This window comes from Eupeodes corollae, chromosome 1, assembly GCF_945859685.1.
Source record: "Eupeodes corollae chromosome 1, idEupCoro1.1, whole genome shotgun sequence".
NCBI classification, from domain to species: Eukaryota; Metazoa; Arthropoda; class Insecta; order Diptera; family Syrphidae; genus Eupeodes; species Eupeodes corollae.
The window spans coordinates 107,759,896-107,784,951 of record NC_079147.1 but is presented as its reverse complement, the minus strand read 5'-3'; the positions used below and the strand labels follow the sequence as shown (position 1 = coordinate 107,784,951).

At 35.8% G+C, this 25,056-nt stretch overlaps 1 protein-coding gene across 4 annotated transcripts in view; it reads left to right on the top strand.

The window, feature by feature from the left end:
- Positions 1-25,056, top strand: part of LOC129944518 (signal transducer and transcription activator) — a 53,112-nt gene that overhangs the window by 20,323 nt on the left and 7,733 nt on the right. For 2 of the 4 annotated variants that reach the window (XM_056054015.1, XM_056054006.1), the window contains 8 exons: positions 4,132-4,264; positions 4,341-4,458; positions 4,517-4,736; positions 4,805-5,068; positions 5,144-5,326; positions 5,484-5,619; positions 15,703-15,729; positions 16,381-17,041. In XM_056054015.1, the coding sequence (XP_055909990.1) occupies positions 4,132-4,264; positions 4,341-4,458; positions 4,517-4,736; positions 4,805-5,068; positions 5,144-5,326; positions 5,484-5,619; positions 15,703-15,729; positions 16,381-16,465 (1,166 nt within the window). In that variant the 3' untranslated portion in view covers positions 16,466-17,041. The remainder of the gene's footprint in view (positions 1-4,131; positions 4,265-4,340; positions 4,459-4,516; positions 4,737-4,804; positions 5,069-5,143; positions 5,327-5,483; positions 5,620-15,702; positions 15,730-16,380; positions 17,042-25,056) is intronic. The other 2 variants (XM_056054022.1, XM_056054031.1) reach the window with 2 other exon arrangements.

The window sequence follows — 25,056 nt, the reverse complement described above, 5'->3', positions numbered from 1 at the left end:
GAGCCCTGAGGCACACTAGCATTTATTCTGTGGCTTTTATCCCATACTAAGAGTACTGAAGGGTCATTATATCAAACCCTATTGAAAATTGGAATAATCTTACTTTCTTCAAAACGATGTAAAGATTTGTTCCACTATTCGTTGACATGAACCATAAAGACATCAGTGAGCCTATCGCTACAAAAGCTGTCGGTCATTATGAAGCTTTCGTCCTTCGAAGTATTTCTTAAGCTGATGATTAACCAGCGTTTGCATGACCATGGAAGAAAGGGAGTCCTTAACTGTCGATCGTCTCTAATGCAAATGGCACAACAGTTTGAAATTCCCTAAAACAAGATTCTATTAAGAAAACCAACGTCAGATGGAATAACGTCACCACCTGTGAGGCCACACAAATTTCTGGCCTACCCTACATATTAAGCGTTCAAGGTGCTTGATATTTGTAAGCATACTGCATATAAACTCGATAAACGGTGAAACAACTGCTTAAATGAAATGACTTACAGAAGCTGTATGGACGGGGAAGAAACAGTTCCTCAACTCCTTTGTACAAGCCCTGCTTTATCTCCTAACGCACTAACATTGGGAACGTAAGTAAAGTTTCTCTTGGAATGATTTACTGTAGGGTAAAAAATTTCAATTAAATTGAGCTGTTAGAGTTTTTGAACGAGGCAAATTTGTTTCCAGGGAGATTCTCCAATAAGGAAAATTTTCAGGGGGATTCACGATAGGCCCCAATTAGTCTCTCACGTTTCGTAAAGAACTCCAATTGCTTTTATTAAGCTCAGAAGAAGGCATCATATTAAAAAAACCAACAACTGGTCTTAGTGTGACCTACTCCATCACCGACAGCCATTTCAACCTAAACTAACCTTGAGGGGGAAGAGATTCTTGTTAGGGACAGGCTGGACAAATATTTTCAGGTCGGAACGCGACGTTTAGAGTAGGATTTTGGAAAAAGCTTACGCGGTGGTTTTGAAAGCGTTAAAGATCACCTTTTTGGAACAATAGCGCGGGTGTCATCTTGGCGAGGATTTTTGTGTGAGCTCGTAAATATTTTAACTATCTTATGTGTATGTGTGTGAAAGAAGATTGGTCCCAGGAGAAGTTTCAACACTCTGGCAACTTTGAATTGGTGGTGAACTGGCTGCCAAAGAGATAACGTTTCTAAAGGGTTTTTCAATAAGGGCGGGTAGATGTTGAAATGAAATAAAACAAGTTTTGTGTGAGGTTTTAACAAAATTCCTTCTTTTTTTTTTTTTTGAAAAGGCGCATATATGCCATTTAGCGTAGAATATGACATCATTCAAATGCCCGCCTCGGCTTCTTATGGTAGCACAGTCCGAGTGGTCCAATTTTCAATGACTCTTTCGCAAAGATCCTTTTGAATTTGAGCGATGGTCTGTGTTTTGTTCATCTTTAGGGCATCGGTCGATTGTGGTTTTGCGATTAGCGGAATCAAATTGTATGACCTTGGTGGCCAACTCACGTTACCCCTGCGAGATATAACCTTACCCTTAAATCGTTCATGCAAAATGACAATAGTGGCGTTTGCTGTGTGTTTGCGTAGCGCCGGCCGTCCTACTGGAACCACATGTCGTCTAGGTCCATATGGTTTAATTTGGACCATAAGAAATTAGTCATCACCATTATATAGTTCTCGCTGTTGACAGTGACCGCCTCGCTTTCAAAAAAGTATGGATCAATTACGCCGCCGGCCCAAAATCCACAACAACCGAAAACTTTTTGAGGATCCATTATCACTTGGTGAACCTCGCGTGAGTTGGTGTCCTCCCATATACGGCATTCCTCAAAAATGCGCCTCGTCACTAATGATGATTTTCGGCGTTGTCTATGGTCAAGAGCTTTGAGGTCCTGGGTCAGTTGGATCTTGTGCGGATGTAGGCCCAAGTCCTGATGCAAAATTCGCCAAGTTGAAGTCTGTCAAAGTCCGAGTTCTTTTGCACGGTGAGGAATAGACTTCCTCGGGTTCTGTACACTTTCACGGACCACGACAATGTTCTCGGACGATTTTCCGTTCAATGAACTTACGAGTGTTGACTGATTGTTTATTGAATCGGTCGTCTCAAATTTGGCCACCAAACGTTGAAGAGTCGACTGTGAAGGGCCACCATGTCTACCGTAAAATGGGCGCAATGCGTGCAACGTTTGCGTTAATGAAAACTCATTTTTAGAATAGAGTTGTGTCATTTGAACATGCTGTTGAATCGTGTAACTTGCCATGATGATTTTGCGTAACCAACTGAATAAAAACAAAAGATTTCACATCCAGGGCCGCCACGGAGCGCCAAAATCTATTCGCACCAATTGAAAAACCCTATATTAAAAGTTTACAAATGGAGAGTTATTGACAACAAGCTAAGGAACCATGCTTATTTTTTTCCACAAAACACCTAAATTGTTTTCTGTCTGAAATAATCACCGCCCCAGTCTCGTAGGAACTCTTTCAATAACTGATTACTTTTGGCACAAGAAATTAGCTGATACCATATAGTCAGATATAAAGAACACTAAAAGAACCTAAAGAATGGAATAAATCAAGAATGTTTTCTACTGCTCCACCATTAACGATATTCTAGTGGAAACGTTGACCAGCAACAATCTCAACACACACTTCTTCGAGAGTTGTCTGACGCGAATGTTGAAGCCAAGAAGGCTTGTGTACATTTAAATCTCCCATAATAAAAACGTCAGTACGAAGATAGGAAGCAACAATTTTTTGAATAGAATCATCAAATTCACGAGAAGTTGATACTATGTTTAAAATTTGACTTCGTGAATTCCACTAATTTTAAACGATGAACTTATTTAAGGAAAATTTAAAACCACATAAAATTGAAGAAAGAATTGGTGCAAAGACCTATTATGGAAACGTCTCATTCATAAGCAACATTCACTTGGATCTCTTTGGATCTATTGTGCAGGAAAGGGAAAATATTGTATTGGGCGTGAAAAGGTTGATGCGGATTTAGTTTGACCTACTGATTTCTGGAAAAAAATTAGAATCCCTCTGGGTGGCAAGAACAAGACATCACAAAAGTCGTCGAAAAAGTAATTTCCTTATATATATTGTCATTCTTCTTTTGGCTAGGCTTGGTCAATCGCGAAGAAAGCATTAGGTATTTTCCTCCGTTTCCAAATTCTCACATCCTTTACATTAATTAGATGGGTGCCCTGTCCAATGAGTTGTGACCCGTTAGGATACCTATTAGTAAGGACAGCTAAGACCACAGCCATAGATTCCTTAAAACTGCAAGTTTCAATAGCAATCCACCTGCTGTTTCTGATTTCAATGAAACTGGTGGATTTGTTTATTTAACTGCTCTATTGGCCTATATATCGGGCAGAGAATTGATCCGTTTTTGGTCAATTTGTCAGCCTTTTCATTACCGTAAATGTCACAGTGTTGGTTTCGCTAAGTAAACAAAGACTTTGCGACAGTATCATTTATGGCCTTGCTGCTTTGCTGTCGATAAATAGTCCTTTGTAGCACATTCTATGGTAGAAGTTAACGTAGCAGAACTAGCTTTTGCTGGGAATGTGATATGGAACAGAACGCCGAATGCGTCAGGGTGTGTTTAGTGAAACTCTTTTAAATTGGCTTGCTATCGCGATAGATGGTAAAACTATAAATAAGACCATACAGTTTCTATATTCCAGCAGCTGACGACATATTCTCAACTTTGACTTAAGCATGCAACCAATCAAATTTATCCTTTGTTCTTTGGTCGTTAAGTACGAAGCCAAATTAAAAAAGTCCAAAACAGTAATATTTTGAAATATTAAATTAAATTTTGCATCAACTTTGTTATTTGTTAAAAACAGCAGTCCACCTGATGATTCATATCCAAATGTGAAATGAAATCTGACACCACTTGCCAACAGTTTTTAATAAAACGAATGTAGCTTTTCATTTCTTCTTAAATTTCCTTTAACCTTGCAACAAATCCGATCATTATGATTTCGAGCTACCTCATGGAAAACAAACAAGTATTACATTTCTACCAAAAAGTTTGGTCTTCCATAGCTTTAAAATCTATTCATTTGTATTTTATTTTTCTATGAACTTTAATTTTAATTATTTTATTTTTGTTTTTTTTTTTGTTACAGAAACACAAGCACAGCGTCATTGTAGCCAAAGGCAAATGAGCGATGCCACACCCCACTCATCCGGAGAAATCCTTAATAATATAGGAACTATGGAGTACCAACAACAGTCACGAGTGTTTTCTGCAAGTTTTAGGTAAATGTCTATAGAATCTCTTTTGTTTCTTCTTTGGAATTATTTTTTTTTAAATTAATTAATTAATAAATAACAGAAATATGCAATTGAAAAAAATTAAACGAGCTGAGAAAAAAGGAACTGAGAGTGTAATGGATGAAAAATTCGCCCTGCTTTTTTATACTTCTGTCATAGTTAATGACTATCGTATTCGAGTGAGTCTTTAAAACATGTTTATTTTGAAAGTTGAAATTCATTGCTTTTCGGTAACAGGTATGGACTTTGTCTCTTCCCGTTGTTGTGATTGTTCACGGTAATCAAGAACCACAGTCATGGGCCACTATCACATGGGATAATGCGTTTTCGGAAATTGTGCGAGAACCATTCCAAGTTCCCGACAGAGTTTCATGGGCTAGGCTAGCAGATGCGCTATATACAAAATATGTATCTGCAACTGGACGGGGACCAACAGAGGAAAATAAAAATTTTCTTTGTAAGATCACAGATTCTTTGTTACTAAAGTACTTTATCCAAAACTCAATATGCTTTCTCTGTACATAGATGAAAAATTGTTCCGAAATGAATACATGATGGACCAAAAAGATAATATCTCCTGGACACAATTTTGTAAGGAACCCTTGCCAGATCGTACATTTACGTTTTGGGATTGGTTCTTCTCAACCATGAAGCTTACTAAGGATCAATTGGTCGGTCCATGGAAGGCTGATTTGATTGTAGGTTTTATAAACAAAAGAACCACCGAAGACATTCTTAGGAGATGTACTCCTGGAACTTTCCTTTTAAGATTTTCAGACAGTGAATTGGGTAAGATATCATTTTAAATTCTTAAAAATCGAATTCTGATTAAGAAATCTTGCTTCTTCTTCTTATTCTTTTTAGGTGGAATTACAGTAGCATTTGTTAGGGAAGATGGCAATGTTTATATGCTCGCTCCTTGGACGGCTAAGGATCTTAATGTTCGCGGCTTAGCGGATCGTATACAAGACTTGGAAATGCTAAAATATGTTTATCCCAGTAATAAGAACAAAGATGAAGCATTTGGTGAATTTTACTCCCGCACAGGTAAGAAATCTTATGAAATGCAAAAACAAAAAGAAACAAAACAAAATTTTATTATTCTCTTTGTCTAACATTTATTGTGTTTTTGTTTATTTCTTGTACTCTTTTTCTTCATTCTTTCGTTTGTTCGTTTTGTTGCATATTTACTATTCTTTTTCAGAAGAACAAGGAACTAGAGATGGTTACGTTCGAAATGTTATTGTAACAACTGTACCCGAAATGAGACAACCCGCCGCAAATACAACGCCCAATCATGCACACTCGCCAAATCCACATGACATACACATGGTGACAGAGTAAGAACACTTTTAAATTAAAATATATACATATATAAATTCACCTATTGAAATTTCACACAAATAATCTTTTATAAATTTTGCGCTACAAACCACAACACTTATGCTTACAAAAAAAGAAAAATTAACAAACTGCTAACACCATTGAAAATATTGCAACCATTACACTCATAAGCATTCTTTTTCATAACATTTTTCATAGAACTTCCAAACTATCTCACTAAGTATTAACACACCCATTTGAAAAAATATGAATACAATCTTGCGTTTTCCAATAAGAACTTTATAATTTTTGTTTTAAAATAAAATGCAAACCCTTTAAGATATTTTAAAGAATGTATCATCGGCTTGAAGTACAATCAAACCATTCATGAATCGAACTGGCCACTGTGGGTAAATTTTATGCAATTTTTGATGACTCGGCCACACACACATTTTGCCGAAACGGCCGCTGTTTCGCGTTCGAATTTTGCTCTGAAATCTTCAGACGTAGCGTCCTACTTCTACAATTAGGACTTAATGTGCTTATCAGTTGGGCCAGTAAGTGTCGACTTAACGTCAAACCACTTAAAACAGAACTGGTTATGTTCACGATAAAACGAAACATTGCAATTATGGAGAGCCCTACTAATAATGGTGATTCTCTACACATAACTTACTTACTTAATTACTTAAGGTGGTGCTACTGTTTTGTGTGAACTAGGGCCTCCCCAACAAAATTCTCCACCTAGCTCGGTCCCTAGATAGATGTCTCCAGTTTCGCGCTCCCAAGTTGGGTGAGGTCACTTTCTACTTGTGCGCTCCACCTGATCCGCGGTCTTCCTCTACTGCGCTGTCCCGGAGGGGTTGGAGCATTGGTTTCCAAGCAATCTACGTTACCCAGCCATCTTAGTCGTTGGACTTTTACCCTTCTGGCTAAGTCAGCTCGTCGTTCCATCTTTTCCTCCACTCCCCTTCGATGTGTACGGGACCGTAGATCACACGAAGAACTTTTCTCTCGAAACGACCCAAGGTGCTTTCATCCGCTTTTGTCATTGTCAATGCTTCTGCACCGTATAGCAGGACGGGGATGATAAGGGTCTTATATAGCGACACTTTGGTCCTTTGAGAAAGGATTTTTCCACTCAATTGTTTTCTTAGCCCAAAGAAAAAGTGGTTAGCAAGAGTTATTCTTCGTTTGATCTCTGGGCTGGTGTTGTTTTCTGCGTTAACAGCGGAGCCTAGGTAGACCAAGTCCTTGACTATCTCAAAGTTACGTCTGTCGATGGTGAAGTTTTGACCAACACGTCGGGGTTGTAGGTCCTTTCTCTACGACAGCATGTACTTTGTTATGCCCTCATTAAACGTTAAACCCATTTTTGCCGTCTCTGCCTCAATACTCGACCTACACATCATTGGTACGCAAAATACCTTGAACTGGTTCTTGATCGTTAATTAAACTGCAAAGAAAATCCTCAGTTGCCTTCTATACCAGGAGCAGAATTTTTGGTAGAAGATAAAAACCATTCTGTGGATGTACATTGTACACTACCGTTGTATGCCCAATTTTAACATAGGCATGTTTGGAATGGTGGCCAGCCCTTGAAAGGGTTACCAATTTTTAAGATATGATACAAATTCAATGAATTACAAGTGCCATGAGGACTGCACCAACTGCAGCCCTGGAGGCATTTCTCTTGCTAGTCCCTCTCGATATATTCGTAAAGGAACAAGCGGCCAAAAGCACACTACATCTTATACGGTATAATAACTGAAAAAGTTCTTCCTTTGGTTACAGGATAATATACAGAACACTATTAACTAAGACATTGACACTCAGACAGACTATTTGAAGCCTTAAAACCAGAAGCAAAAACAGAATTTCCCACAAGGAAGGACTGAATTTAAAACAGTATCATAAAAATAAAGCATGTATCTGTCTTTATGGATTGTTCCAAAACGGAGGATGGGGTAGGTTCTGGCATCGTAAAAAAAGGGATCAATGCTCAGTACAAGCCATATTGCCATAAATACAGTTAAGTGAACAAATCCACTGAATGCATTGAAATCGCAAAAAGCAGGTGTAAGGCTCTTGAAACTTGCAGAGTTTCTATGAATCTATGCCCAAAGATTGCCAATCGCAAAACAAAATTCCTTTTGCATCTAGGTAGCCCTCAACTGCCTTACTATAAGTATCCTAATGAGTATCGGCTCATCTGATTTATGTAGAGGATGTGAAAACGAGAAAACGGAGGAAGATACCTTCGAATTTTCATCTTCCAATTGACCAGCCCGTTTCTTGAGATAGCACGCCGATCAAACTTATTATTCTTCATTAAATCCATTGTTATGTGTGCTGTGGTGCTTGCGGCACCAACCTGTTGAAACTTTCAAAATAATTATGGCGAGAAAACGCTAGCCATTTAAAATAACGTTACGACGGAGAAAATATGTAGCCTAATAAAGCTACGGCCTGCAAACCGAATTAAGAAATTATTATTAATTGTGGCTACAGTGAGGATTTTAAGCTTATTTTGCTTATTAAAGAACCAATAGAATCAAAAATGAGATTCGTCATTGAAAACGACCTTGCAAACTCAATTCTTGATAACGCTGCAAAATAGAATGATTTGGATCGTTTACGGACGCCTGAATGGCAGGGATATTTCGACACCTGTCTCACTGACACAGTAACGTCACAAAAGGTTTTTGCATGTCTGCTTGGATGAAAATTACGAACCACAATTAAAGTAATCGGTTTTAAAGTGTCTCCGACTGCGAAAATCTTTGTTTTGTTTAGTTTACTAAATAAATTAACAATGACAGTTCTATTATTAGTAAAAACATACGGTCACAAATTAAATTTAAAGTTGTCAAGTCCTTATTGGAAAACCCGATTATAATTTGTTTTCACACGTATACAAATGTTGCAAAAGTCAGTTGGACAGATTTTAATGATCTCTTTTTTAGATCATCTCCGCATAATAAGTATTTAACTATCTTACAAATTAAGAGAAGTCAGTCATCCTTAAATTTTACAAGATTGAGACCACATAAGCGTCTGTGACGCGAGCTTTTAAGAGTTTATTTAAAACGAAATATTCTTAATTGCCTTCTATTATTATTTTAAACGAATAAGTTAATCTGTTATGCTCAAGCTTAAGAGCAAAAAAATTTACAGGTGGTATATTATGTTAAACTCATGAAACCTCCGATATGCTACGCCAGTACAGTGGTGGCCAAAATAATAAGAGTGAAACCGATTTTTTCCAAAACACTTCTTTTGTGTGATTATAAATGTTGTTTACAATAAAAGAACCTTTAATAACATCCGGAGATTTAGAAGGTTATTGCAGTACCTGCACATTATTTTGCTGAAACCACCTGGTCACTAACTTGGCCGTGTTGTTGAGGCCGTTATCTTGCTGGTCCCCCCTAAAGGGATATAGAAGCATTACAACGTCCAAATAAGTTTCCTTGGTAATATTATTTTGTGTCCAATAAATAGGATTTTGATGTTTTCGTCACAGTGCTTATCTGTTTTTATGGTGTTCCTAGGTGTTTCCAGCTCTTCATTGGTCCTCCTTCTCACATAAATTCTGCAGTCAGAACCAAATAAAATTATCTTGGTTTTGTCACTAAAAAGAACATTTGGCCAATTTCTGCAAGTCGATTTCTGAAAGATTTTCTTTTGCTGAAAATCGCATACGCTGCTTTATATTCTTAGAACTAAGTAAGATGTCGGAAAGGCTTTTCCACTTTACGTGGTTTTGATTTCCTTGACAGTTGTTTTCAAAAAAAACATATCAAAATAATTGTTTTCCCACAAAATTTGTCTGCCCTTTTAATGTCAATATTTAGTGAGTTAGTCTGGAAGAGCTTTTATTACGATAGAACCTGTATTTTTGTGATTAATTAAAATGTACAATCGTTTAGTTCGTCAAAAAATGAAAAATAAAAAACGAAACGTTTAATGAAATATAGAAGAACCATTTATAATATTGAAAAGTCAACAACGCTAATTTCCAACCTCTAACATGAACTAACCGTTACTTTTTTCTCTTTATATATTTTTTATATCCATTTTTAAAAGTTTCAGATATTTTACCTTACGTTCTAAATCTGAAATCAATTGAAAAAGAAACGCAAAAACTAATAAAGGCATTCTCTATTTTAACAAATTTAATTTAATCCCTTTTCTGATTTTGACAGGTTTTGTTTTTCTCCAGTCAGCAATTGTAGTTGATTTTAAAATAAATAAGAAGCACGTTAATAAAGAGGTAATCTAATTAAGAAAGATTTTAAAATAATGACAATCGACCAAGTTCGAGCTATTGTGAGTTTACATCGTATTTCGTGAAGTGTTTGTGCCCGTTCTTAGGTTAATAACAATTTTTTGTCAACAAAGTTTGTTTCTTAGTCAAATTAAATATTTCCAACCCACAATTGCAAATAGTTTTAACAATTTACCAGGTACTTAAAAATTGGTTTCCATGCGCTCTACGTGATGCAGCCATCTTAGGCTTTGGGACTTTTATATTTCTGGCTAAGTCTACGTCACTGTACAGCTCGTACAGCTCGTCGTTCTATCTTTTTATCCTCTTAACTTCAATTCATATGGGGCCGTAGATCTCCATGGTCATCCCGCACAAACGGATGAGTTTGGTAGGGATGCCAAAAGTAGACATTGCTCTATACAGCTTGTTCCTGTAGATGCTGTCATACGCGGCCTTAAAATCTATGAACAGATAGTGGGTGTAAATTTGGTGTTCTTGGGGTTTTCCAGGATCTGCCATAATGTGAATATTTGACAATGTAGACTTTCCTGGCCTAAAACCACACCGATAAGGAGCTATCAGGTTGATGACAGAGAAGATTTTATAAGCGATGTTAAGTAGACTGATTCCTCTGTGGTTTGTGCAGCTAAGAGGGTCTCCTTTTTTCAGAATTGGGCAAACAATACTGAGGTTCCATTCATCGGACATACTTTCTTCCCACTATATCTTACAGATAAGTCGTTACACATGGTCCCAACCAAATTCAAGCCATCTGCTCCAGCGGCTTTGTTAGAATTCAGCGTAGATATGACAATCTTTACTTCGTCTAAGTCGGGAAGACGGTATTGTTAGCTTTTGTAGTCTATATTAAATGGATTATCCTGCCTGACAGCGGAATTTGGTTCTTCGTCACCAAATCAACATTGACTACGGTTCTACTATGATTTTTCCAGTTTGGTCTTTGCAGCCATCGGTTCGAGGTTTATGTGCTTATGAATTTCGTTTAACCTGCTCATAAAACATTCAAAATTCATTCCTGCTTTTGAAACGCACGTTTCTCATGCTTGTCTTTTTTCCTTCTTAGTAGTCGGTGTTCCTCTATTCTCTTCTGCTTATAGAGCTCGTCAGCAGCTCTCGTCCTTTTATGCAGCACTGCTTTGAGTGCCTGTTTTTTGGCTGCATTTGCCTACCGACATTCCTCATCAAACCAGGGGTTTCTTGTCGGTGGCTGCTTGATACCCATCATGTTGCCACTGTTTCTTGATACAGAGACGCGGCAGAGAACTTTAAAAGAGGTTACTTGTGAGTGGGCATTCGCTCAAGACTTGTTGCCTAAGTCTAGCTCCAATGACAAAGCCGCGTCCAAACAAACTGTTGGTTTTATTGGTAGCAGTCCCATACCAAGTATCGCAGTTTTTTATCCTCCTCTAATTCTTCGGCTGCACGTGTTCTATTAAGGGAAATTCCATATCCCAAGTTCGTTGTCCTTAATTCGTTTGCGTGGGTTGTCAACAGTAAATCCGTTCGTATCTGAGGTTGGTGCTTCGCAACTGGGCTTTCTTTATGTGGTCACCAGATCACTCTGACGCACGATTTTCAACTTGAAGGATTTAACTCTAAGGGCAAGAGCTGGCATAACCGCTTCTTACAGACCTGGGCTTTGAATATGTCGTAGTAGCCGTATAAGGTTCACTGAGTAGTTCAACCAGGCAACGGCCTAGTCACTGATAAAGCTTCAGTTCCCATCGATCACCGAAATCAAGCATCAGTGAGCGTGGTTAGTAGAAAGATGGGACACCGTCTCGAAACCTACCGCGTGCTGTTGTCATGTGTTCTTTCTGTCTATTGTTCTTTCTCTTCTGTCCTTCTGTTTTGTATTATTGTCTTGTGTTGTTATCACTTTACCTTCCTGGATATTGAGGGCGCTTTCAACAACGTTGACACGTCCGCTATCAGTTCTACTATGACGCCTTAAACGTCGAATACTCAATCCGCGAGTGGATTAATCTAATGCTAAAAAGCAGGATCATCAACTCTTAGTTGGGGGATTTTTGCACAAAAAGGTCTGTCAGTAGAGGAACTCCGCAAGGTGGTGTTCTGTCCCCTCTCCTTTGGAACAAAGTGGTTAAGGAACTACTAATATCCTTTGAGAGGGAAGGCTATAGAGTGGTTGCGTATCCCGATGATGTTGCTATCGCCGTCACAGGAGAACATCCTAATACTCGTACACTGAGAGACCTCCTCCAAAACGCACTCAATATGCTCACTAGATGGACTGATCACTGCGGACTTAGTATTATTCCTCATAAAACAGACCTCGTCCTTTTCACACGAAAATACAAGATCCCAGTAATTGTACCTCCTTCAATAAAAGGTGTACCACTAATTTTTACCAATGAAGCCAAATATCTTGGTCTGATATTGGACAAAAATCTAATATTCAGGAAAGAGCTAAAAAAGCTAGAGCAGCTCTTTTCCTTTGCAAGAAAGCCATAGGAAGCAAATGAGGTTTTCAACCTCGCATAACCTACTGGCTATACACATCGGTCATCCGACCAATACTTATGTACGGGGTTGTATTATGGTGGACTGCTCTGGGGAAAGTCACATACTACGACAAACTCAGCAGAATCCAACGCACTGCATGTCTCTGCATAAGCGGAGCATTGAGAACCACACCCTCAGCAGCGTTAGACATTCTCCTCCATCTGACACCCCTCGACATATTCAGTAAACAAGTGGCAGCCAGTACAGCGATATGACTCGACGCCTCATCTCAATGAACCAACAACAATGTGGGGTACTCCATCATTTTGAACCTCTTTGATTCTATACTAAAGTACATAGACTACACTATTCCTAAACCAGTATTTGGAAAAAACTTCCAGGTATCCATTCCATCCAGAGATGAATGGGAAGACAAAAAACTCCTGGAATACAAAAGTATTCATTTTTATACAGATGGATCCAAGACAAATGAGGGAGTTGGTAGAGTGGTGTGTACTCAGAAAAGCTTAATCTAAGCATCTCATTCCGCCTCCCTAATCATTGTAGCGTCTTCCAAGCGGAAATTTTAGCGATCAAAGAGGTTCTCTACTGGCTAAGAGAAAACATGATATCAACTTGTAATATCCGCATCTTCTCTGACAGTTAGGCTGCTATTAAATCTTTTGGCGGTGTCTCAATCAAATCTCAAACGGCCCTCGATTGTCTTTTATGGAGATGGCGCAGTAATTTAACATTCACCTCTGTTGGGTGCCGGGGACAGAGACATAACAGGAAATTGTAGAGCCGATGAACTCGCTAAAAATGGAACCGTCATACCTATTTCACCTGAAAGGAAATAGATAGGTATACCGATAGCTGCATGTAAACTTCTGCTAAAAGAAACAGCTTTTGCGATAACAAATTCTAGGTGGCACAATTTACCAACATGCGCAGCCACAAAACTCATATGGCCTTCACTGGACCTAAAGCGCTCTAAAGAGTTGTTATCTCAAAGCAGACTTAATATTAGCTCCCTAATAGGTGTCCTTACGGGACACTGTTTTATAAGCAGACACGCAATACGACTTGCTGTAGCTTCAAATGACTTCTTCTGAAGAAGAGGAAACAATCTCTCACCTTCTCTGCACTTGCCCTGCTCTTTCACTAAGACGCAAACTTCATCTGGGAGACTACTCTTTTGATAATCACAGTGAACTAGCAAAAAAGGATATCTAATATCTTCTTCGCTTTATAAAAAGCTCAAAATGATTCGACTAGTAAGAATTAATTCTCTAGGTTCATGTGGTATCACAATGGGCCTTTTTTCTACCTAAGTGTGTGGATTCTAAATCCGCAGCCACGTTAACCTAACCTATCACCTAACATAGTCTAGTCGCTCAAGGTGCTGTGTTATCTACTTTGTACATTTATGTGCTGAGTAGTGTGTAATGTAATAAGTAGTTCAACCTGACTGAAACTGTAGTCGCCACCGTTGATTCCATTTCGGTATTTCCTCCACTGCCGTCTAAGTGAAGGGAAGGGAAGGTGCATAAGTGGAAACACCTCTTCCGCTCTCTCTCGTTTGTTATATCAAACAACTGTCCACTGGGGTTAAAATACAATCTCCAGTTGAGGTACAAGGCACCCGATGCTCACCTCGGGGAGGTGAGAGTAGGAGTTGGTAGACAGAGGTGGGTTTTGAAAAAAACCTGTGCATGCTTATCTAGCATTTGAACATTCTCTTAGTTGCTTGTCTTATTTGATAACCCTGTAAAGCGTTTGTATAAAGATATTTTTAAATTGTCGTAAGAGAGGCTAAGGAAAAAAATGTCTGTATCCGTTAAAGAAAGTTTAAATAAAGAAAAGTTTGGTTCCCAAAAAAATTTCTGCTGTAAGGGTAACTGCTGCAAATCAGTCTAGAAAAGCGATATCTTATCAGAGTTATCGTCATCGTCACTGTCATCGTCATGGTGATTTTTATCACGATTGATTAAATTTATCATTTCAATCGAGGGTAAAAAAACTTTACAACAAATTTTTTTAACTGTAGCATCAATACGTAAGCACATAATTGCATCGAGCGATGCTGTAGTCAATCGATTTCTTGGTTTTGTTTTTACACAATTCATGAAAGAAAATGTTCTTTCTACTACAGCGTTGCTCACAGGTAAAGTTAACAATTGTATTACGAAATACGCCAAATCCCCGAAAACTAATTCACCCGAAATGTTTTTTACATTCAGAGCCAACTCTGTCCAAAATTCTTCCAATTTCGTTTGAAATTTAGAGGGAAAAAATGGACTCCAATCGAATAAAGGGAGCTTATTCCATTGTTCTTCCAAATTTTGAATTTGAGATTTGGGCTATTTATAGCCCAATTATGATTGGGCTGTCATACTGAAATTGTTGTCGGCAATTTTGGAAAAAGATAGCCCAATTTCCGATAAATAGCCCAATCTGGCAAGCCTGGTGTATATGATAGCTAATCTTATTAATATATTGTTCTCAATCGGGCCAGTCACTTTTTTGAGTACATTGTAAGATATTTAAAAACTACCGAACTTGACTGCCAGGGACACAGTTTTGAAAGTATTATAATAAAATTAAATAGAAATTAGTAAAAATATCTTAGGAATTAATAATGATCACTTAAAAATAAACCCAAGACCTCTCGCATGACAGTCTGAAATTGGGTGACTAAATAAAGGTCTTTCCATTGTTTCAAAATAAATCAATAAAATATAATAAGACTTTGTATGTATTGGTTGATGACATCGAGTTACCCAACTTTTGTATAATAACCCATATATACATAATTAAGTTTTTTATCACTGTACGTGCAATTTTTTGACATTTGATTTCCTACTTTTGCCTATTTTGTTGCATCTTTTTTTCTACATGAAGTTTATACTAATTTATTTTGTTTTCTTTTCAATCCTCATATAATAAACAATACCAAAATTGAAAAAAGAATGGTTGAAAATCTGTTTTTCTTTAAATACCATAGCTAGTATTTTGAAGAATCACCTGTACGAACAATTTTTTGATATAGTGTATATCCAATAAGAATAAACCTTATGACCTTATATCTATGTTAAAATCGTACTTATCATCATTTTTACATTACATTTTATATCCTCATCGAAATATTAAATATTGGTCAACATCAAACAAACAAAAAGGCTCAACATGTATCATTTCCCAATAACATCATCAAACGTATGCTAATGATTGCTTTTTAAAAAAAAGAAAAGTACAACCTTTATACAAAAACAAAACTTAATTATCCTTAGCCTAATCACGCCATTATTTTCTCTATTTTCTTTTCTTTAATTTACAGCTTCCAGAATAGCACCATAATGCATCTGTAATTTTCTTTAGTATAAAGTATTTTGGTTGCTTGAATAGTGATGATAAGATATATCGCTGATCAAAAACAAAAAGATCCAAAAAATAATAATTTTTTTTTTGTTTTTTAAATATTAATTCTTTGTGGCAAAACAGAATTGTTTTTGTTTTCTTTTTTCCTCAAAAAAGAAGATGTAAAAAAACTGCTCACCCACTCACCATACAAAAAAAAAACAAAAAATATATTAATAACCCACCATTGATCATAAAATTTTTAATTGTTTTACAATAATACCAACTTAGAAAAATGTGTACATTGTTATTTTTGTGTGTTTTATTTAACACAAATACATTTAGCTAGATCAATGTTTATATTTTTTAAAAATTGTTAACAAAAAGAATAACGACAAACTAAATGTTTTTTACTAAATGTTTGCATGTGCTTAATGTTTTTGGTGCTCAAACATTTTTGTTTGTTATTTGTTGTTGGTGCTCAAATTTATTGTTAATGTTTTTGTTGTTTTTGCGTTCTTCTTATTGTTGTTGTTGTTGGTTGCTTTAATTTTTGTTTAAGCTAATGTTTTAAGGTTTTTATTTTTTGCATGTTTTTTAGTATTTAATTTTTATTTAAAATTTTTATTTTAATTATTTTTCTTCTTAATGTTTTTAGAGATAACATGTTATATCAACCAGTAAATAATATGGATGATATATTAAGCCAACTCGCTCAAAACAATTATCCTGATGGGTTGTAAATAAAATAATACATTCTTAAAGAAAGTGGTAAAACAAAAAGAAATCGATACTGAAACGTCCAAAAATTGAATTTTAAGTTTAAACAAAAAGAGATATGATACACAATTTTACAACGACGTATAGTATTTACACAAAAATCATTATAATATACACCTATAGATTTGCATATATTAAACAAAAAATGATATACATATGCTATTTTTTAAACGAGTCAATTGTTAAATTATATTCGAGAGACAATGAAACAAAAAATAAAAAAATAATAATAATTCTTAATTATATAATAAAACAAAAATTATTAAGCGACATTAAACGAAGAAAGAAGTAAAAGAGAAGAAGAGGAAGAAGAGAGGGAGGAAGGAAAAGATGAAAAGCGAAAGCTTTTGTTTCTTTTTTTAAAGTTGAACATAGTTTCAGTGGTGATATATAAAATTTGTGAGAGATTAATTATTAAAAAATAACAAAATAAAACAAAAATAAAAAAGTAAAACACGACCAGGATGAAGAAGAAACCAGCTGACAACAGTTCTTATGTTGATGGAATCTGATTTACATAAATAACAAAAAAAAAACAGGTTAGTATTTTGTGTTTAAAATAAAATAAAACAAAAAATAATAAATAATAAAATATTAAATAAATGTCAAAAGTGTAAGTTGATGTATTTAAAAAATAACAAAACAAAATAACTACTTCTTTGTTGTTATTAATTTGTCTGTGTAAAAGAAAAAAAAACAGAAACGAAAATGAAAATATAGGAACAAAAATAAATGATTGTCTCTTATAAATTAGGTAAACAGAAAAGAATTAGTGTATTTATACAAAATACATAAATTATAAGGTTGGGCTAGAAAAGAAATTAACTTTTCTCTGAGAGTGAACAAATATGTTTCTTTTGTAATTGTTTTCTTGAAAGTTCACATTAAACATTGCTTTAAATTGAATTAGTTAAAATAAAACCCTTGGTTCTTTTAAATAAACGTAGTAATATTTTTAATCAAAGGCTTGAATTAAAGGAAACGAAAACTTAAGTCACTAAGAAATGATATGGGCACATTAACGTTTTAAATACTCATACAGCAAATGAAACACATTTTGGCCATAAAACATCTATAAGTTCCTTGCTTGATATTTTTGCAAAATATCCCTAAACTAAGCTTTATTAGAGATAGACCTTCGTAGTTTTAACTGGAGTTCTCTCTACTACCTGCAGCATCTAATCAAAAATTGGGTTTTCTAAGGGAAGATATCTTAACGCTCTTTAATAGACACGTCCCACCAATAACGAAAAGCATCACTAAAAATACTAAACCTTGTTTTTCTCATCAAATTCGACAACTAATCTCAAAACTTAACTCGGCGTATAACTTATTTTTCCTTTAGTTGGCGCTACAGCGCATTGTGCTCATGGGCCTCAAGTAATAACTTTCGCCAGCTTACCCGATCTCTAGTTTGCTGTCTCTAGTTTCGAATACCAATTTGATGTGTGTCGGCCTCAACTTGATCACTCCACCTGAGATGAGCCCTGCCTCTGCTTTTTGTTCCCTCAGGCTTGGCGTTGAAAACCTTACGGGCTGGAGCTTCGATGTTCATTCGATCTACATGCCCTAGCCATCTTAAGCGTTGGACAACCAGTGGCAAGTCGTTGTACAGCTCTCATAACTCATGATTATATCTTCTGCACCAGATGTTACTTTGTCTGTCGACTCAAACCGGACCATAGATCCGGCAGAACCTTCTTCTCGTAGATACCAAGAGATCCTTCATCAGACTGGGAGAGGGTTGATGCAAGACTTGGATGATTAAAGTTTTGTACAGTGTCTCTTTGTTACTTGGCGATATGGCCTTATTCCTAAACTGCTTGCTTAGGCCAAAGAAATTAACAGCAGTGCCCAGATAGACAAATTCGTTTACTACCTCGAAGTTATACCTGTTAATTGTCACGTTTTGACCAAGTCTTTGCCTTAGACTCGATATTAGAGAAGCCACCCGTCACTACTCGTTTGGTTCTTCCCATAATGTCGATGTCATCTGCTTATCCAAGATATTGTGTATATTTTTGAAAGATGGTGCCACTTGTATTGGCGTTGGTGTTCCGCACCACTCTTTCAAGAACAATATCGAAGCAGCTACATGACAGCGCATGTCGAAGTCCTCTGGTGGTTTCCAAGGTTTCGGTCGAGGCTCTTGCAATTTTAACGCAGCAACGAGTATTTTCCAGTGTCATTCTGATAAGTCGTATCAGTTTGGTAGGGATGCCAAAATTCAACATGGCACGGTATATTTCGTTCCTGTCTACACTGTCATAAGCTGCTTTAAAATCAATGAAAAGATGGTGTGTTTCGATGTTATGTTCTTGGGTCTTTTCCGGATTTGGCATAGAGTGAAAATTTGGTCGATGGTAGATTTTCCAGGTCTGAAGACACACTGGTAAGAGCCAATTAGTTCGTCAGTAAATGGCTTACGCGTTCACATAATACGCTTGACAAGATCACGCATGTGATGTTTAAAAGGCTAATGCCTCTGTAGTTCCGCTCGTCGGACATGCTTTCTTCCGACCGAACGCTCCCGTTAACCTGAACATTTAGATGCGTATCGTTTTGATCGTAACCAAGTTGTAACTGCAGGATATTTACTTCAATAGGTTAAGTCCATCGCTTGCGGGACGAATCAATCTTCGTCAATTAGGAGTCAACAAAAGAAGAATAATTGTGTAAATGAAACTGATGCAAATTAAGTCAACAAAAATGTATTTCAAAATATCATCGAATTATTTAGCTTCAACCAACCCAACATTTACATCCAGAAATGCTGATTTTTCTAATAATGGTTTCTGTTTTAGATAAGTGGATAGTAAGGAAGTAGTGGTAGTAGTTTACTCATGTTTTCAACAGCATATTAACTACAAGTGAACACCGACTACAGTGGAAATTAGCTAAAATAATGCCTATTCTATATTAGCTTTTCTATCTTAAGTGTTTGGAAGAACTTTATTAAAAAATATTACTTCATACCTTGATTCTATAAAGTTACTCACACTTCAAGGATCAGGTTTTTGAAAAGGTCAGAGCTACATAACGGCATTGTTAAAAATAACAGAAAACATCCGTCTTGCCTTGGATAAAGAAAATAAAAGCTTTCTTATCCTATTAGATTTCTCTAAGGCATTTGATATGGTTGACCATTCGATTTTGTGTGAAAAACTTTTTCAAACTTTTAAATTTTTCAAAAACTGCAGTTAAACTTTTCGTTCATTCTGATCTTCTTCATTTTCACGTGGTGTGCCACAAGGCTTTCAACTCGGTCCGCTTTTATTTTGTCTATATGTTAATAATTTTCTGTCCCTTGTTAAATATTGTGCTATAGAATATATATATTAGGGCGTTTATCATTCAAGGCATAAATTCAACTTACTTCTTACAGTACGAGGGAGGTATTTTCAGCTAACACTCTTTTGAGACAGCTCCGATTGGAAATCTGTTGCAATCTTACACGGTCCTCCAAGTAAATTCACAAATTTTCTATCACATTTATATGTGGTGATTGTGATGAAATCTTAATCGTATTTGAACAGTTGTACAGCAGCCGAAACGCACTTTGTAAGCATTGAATAAGGCATCGCTCATTTGACAAACATTTTTTTCAATTTAAACCTATGACCTAATTCCATTAGCCAATTGATTCAAAAGTTGAGGCTTTGACTATAAGATATCTCGATCCAATAAATTTCTCATTAGTTTTCTCAGCCGTTTGTCTTCTACAATAAATTGTAGCCCATGATCTTCATTGTCTCAACAACCAGTTACTGGTCCTGAGAGGCCATCTTTACAAATTCTTGGCAACTACATCGATTGCGTGCGTTATTCCTTCTCTCCAAAGGAAGCATAGTCCACCACGCTTTCACATTCTATGCGAGCAAATTTCTCTTGTTTCATGCGAGCTTAGTGAAGGTACAACACAATCTAATGAACTTAACTGTTTTCACAGCATCGCTTTTATCTAGATTGATACAATCCATGATTTTATCGTTTCTAAGATCTTTTTAGACGGGGAAACAAGATAACTCCATAACTGCAGCACTTTAAAACACCTATTTATCTAATGTATGAGGCATATGCATGCTGCCTTTTTGCCAGGCTTTTTGGTATTTCTATATGCTCCGATACGTAGATAGGTGTTAAGGTAGAGATGCCAGTCACAGACAGCCCATGCTGCGCGACTCGATTACCGCTGGAAAGCGCCGTTTTGGTACCATAAACTCGTTGAACATAATATTATGATGGATATAATATATTGACAACATTTGCGATTCTAGAGCCATTTCGTCACATTCAGAAAGAAAATCAGGTCTTTGATTTTCGGAAAGTTAATCAAGATCTTTACGCAAAGCCCCTTCATTCTAGATCTTACCAGGACAGGACATTTACAGAGAAAGTGAATCGCAGTTTCTCTTTCATGCTGGTCTCCGCAGCTAAGGCAGTCAGAATTGTGAGGGATATTCATCTTTTCTGCATTCTCTCCTATAGGCCAATGTTCGGTATATATTGTATTGAACCTGGCTATATCATGCCTGGGTCTGCATTAAAGTTCAATAGAACAGTTTTTGTTATAGTTAGGCCATATCTTCTTGGTTATGGTACAGTCGCTTAGATTTTTCCACCTGCTGTTGGATTCTGTCAGCAAAAATGAAAACAAAAAACTGACCTTCATAGGTCCAATAGGAATATTAACCCTTTCCGGAAGTGAGCTTGAAGTGCCGATCCTTGCCGGGCCAACTCATCAGCTCCCTTCAATGCCATTATGTCCTGTAACCCAAATAAGAGTGACACGAAAGTTGATTTTGAGGCTGGATAGTTCATCCCGAAATTGTTGGACCACTATAGATGATGTTGTGGACGAACTGAAAGCTAAAACAGCCACCTGGCTATCAATGCAGAAATACACCATTTCACAATCAGATATCCGAAAAGACTTGAGAAATTTAACAATTCAGAAAAGATTCCCGAACCAACTCCATACTTGATACTTCAGTAAAGATAGTGGTTTTGAAGTCTTTCGTAACCGGACCATCCGCCCAATCTTTTCTGACTGGAAAGACTACTAAATCCTTACTGAGGAGCAAGGGCGCAGTCGTCAATGTCCATCGAAAAATATGGAATATCAACAGTTTGATTCTTTAATCTCAGCCGATTATCGGTGTTCAAAATTTAGTTCTACCGTTTTGCATAAGTGATTTAGATCTTTTAAGTATGTAGTTATTTCGAATAGTGCTATGAGTTTGGTTTCTTATTAAAACTTAAAACTTAGTGAATATGATACAATTTAGTAGGTTAATAAGCATAGGAGCCCTAAGCTTACCATATTTTGTTCACTGTCAGAAGAAAAGTTATTTTATGGCCAACACTAAAAAATGTGTGTACTTAATCATTGTCAGCTGAGAATAAGATTAAATTTTGAATAATATACAATTTAAGATTAGATTCACAGATGTTTTTCATTTACATAAATTTAAACTTAAAAAACGGCTTCATTATAAAAAATAATAATTTAAACATAAAGACTTTCATATATTGAAAAATAAATAAAAATAAGAGGTTTGGCATAAAATGTCACTATAAAATTTGTATATCATTCAGGCTTCAAATTCTTAGCTGATGAATATAAAACAAAAGAAACCGTATTTGTATTAGGTAAAATATATACAACATAATATATGTATACATACCAGATATATATACATAAATATATATATAAAATCTGTAAAAGCTGAAACTTTTATTAAAGTTTTTGTATTACATATATTTTCAACAACGAAAGATTTCCATCTCAATATTAATAATCTCTATCTACTAATTTATTAAAAAACAAATGTAAAAACAACTAAAGTAACATTTTTATATTTTTGGTCAGGGCATAGACTTCTTTTAAAAACTCCGACAAAAGTTTGTAAAATTATAATCATAAGAGCTTTTCTTTTAATAGAGGAATTCGTATTAAAACTGATCAAGGAGCCTCTAAACTATTTACTTGCAGCTATATCACTACCTTTCCTAAAGGAACAAACAAATCATGAAACGAATTTTAAATAAATGTACACCTGGTTTTTTTGATAGTAATAAAATAAAGTTTCAAAAACCTTGAAACCTTGAATTGAATTACTTGTCCCTAGATTCAAATTCATACAAATTGTTTTTTAAAAATTAGTATTTAGAGGATATTAATTTATTCATTGGAATCGTATACACATAAATAATAATAAATAATGTTTTTTATATATATTTTTCGATACAAAAAAAAAAAACAATAGTTCAAGTGCTTAGCTCTATTATCACTTGTTTTGTTTCTTACACAATATTTACATACATTACACAATATTAATATTAATTAATCAATATACAGAAGCACATTTACATAAATAACGTATAACACATCTATTTTGATAATATAAAATATTTCTATAACAAAATCTCTCTATTTATATATGTAAAATTTAATACTTAATTTTAGTAATTAAATTTTGCAAGTCAATTATTATGTTTAAATTTTTCAAAAACTAAAAAGTTCAAAATAAATAAAAATACTATTTTGTTTTGTCATAATGATGATGGACTAAGAAATTATAAAACCAATTTAAAATAGAATTGATTAGGAAGGAGAACATTTTGTTTTAACACCAAAAAAGTCACTTATTGTTGCACTTTATTACTAAACAATTTTTTAACAATAACAAAAGTTTCTTATTGCACGTTTTTGGGCGTTTATAATATCATCAAAATAGGAACTTTATTTTTTACTTTCGAAAATTGAAATGTCTTGAGTCCGGATGGTAAACATTAATGAAAAGAAATTGATCGTGTTTTTTAGTACGACTGTTTTCATTTTAAGCCTTTATTTCTTTCATTTGGCGACTTTCTGTTGGCTATCTTCTCAGGATCTTACCGTAGTTGACAAATGAATTCTTATCGTCTCCATTAAGTCATACAAATATTGAGGTATACAGCTACTTACGACCATAATATAAAACAACACCGGAATAAGTTTAAGCAAGCCAGGAAGGCCTGCAACGCCCATATTCGTCAAATTTTTACATGACCAACAATATCCCAAAGGCAGTACAAATTTTTAATCATTTGTAAAAAATATGAGGAATTCTTCCTCTTCCTCTTCCTCGGTTCCTACGCTCGTTGTCAATGTCACTCCATTTGTTAGATCTTTAGAGAAAGCTAATTTCTTTGCTCGGCAGTTCGCCGCCAATTGAACGCTGCCGGTGAGTGTTATGACTCCGCCTGTACTTGAGCGAGTTACTTGGGGCAAATCTTAACATACATAAATCCGCTGGTCCCATTTCCAAAAAAAGGCGAATCTTCCTCACCGTTTAATTACCGACCGATTGCACTTACGTCCCTTCTTTCCAAAGTCTTGGAAACGCTGATTAAATATCAGCTCAAGAAATATCTCGAAGATCGAAAGCTTCTTAATGACCGACAATACGGCTTTCGTAGCAATAGGTCCACTGGTGATCTCATGGTTCATCTCACCGAACAGTGGAACAAATCTTTACATCGCTTTGGAGAAAGTAAGATTATTGCTCTTGATATTTCAAGGGCATTTGATGGAGTTAGGCACCAAGATCACTAATTAAAAATGCGTGCTTTTGGTATTTATGAATATCTTCTTCGTTGAGTTAGAAATTACCTTTTGGACCGCTTAACTTCAGGAGTAGTCTGATATCCACAGAATAATCTCTTGTGTGCCCCAGGGCTCCATTTTGTCTCCGACATTTTTTATAAATAAACTTTTGTGTGAAACTTCTAACCCACTTAATTGTTTGGCTGATGACAGTACATTCAGCTTTTACTATTCGTTTTTAGATTCTCATCCTTGTTCTTCGAATGTGGACTAACAACAACGGCAGCGTATGATAAGCTCATTGAGTTCTGATCTTGTCAGCATTGTCCAATGGGCAATAAGAAATCGTGTAGAATTGATTGCTTCAAAAACTCAATGCTTTTTACTGGCTCAAAAGCCGTACCCTCCCCTAATACTACTATCCATGGGTTATACGTGCATCGAGGAGACTGAACAGCTTTTAATTCTAGGTATGTGTATTATAAATCATCTCTTGTCGCCAAAAACGCTGCTAAGTGTTTAGGTTTTCTTCTTCGATACCCCTTGCGATTTGATCAAAAGACAGCTTTAAAAATGATAAGTCACCGTTGTATATCTGAAACTTTTGTTTTCTTTCGAGCACCGTGCGTCGTAAGGTTTCAATGATGTCATTATTTGATCACTTCCTCCATAAACAATGCTCTAATGAAATAGCCAGTTTGCATTCCTCCCCTCAACCGTAATAATCTTCTAGAAATGCTTATATACCCCCATTTAAGGCTATTATTGAAAATGCTAGCTAGGTGTGGGATGATAAGGTTTATGCTCTTCTGAAGCATCATAGGGAATATTTCCGTCTAGACCACGGGATTTGTACGGGGAAAAGGAGTGAATGACCCATTTTATCCTTTCTTCCGATATAATATCCGATGGTACTAGGGTTTCTGTATGAGTCTCTGTTTCTGGACTGCGGATATCAGCTGC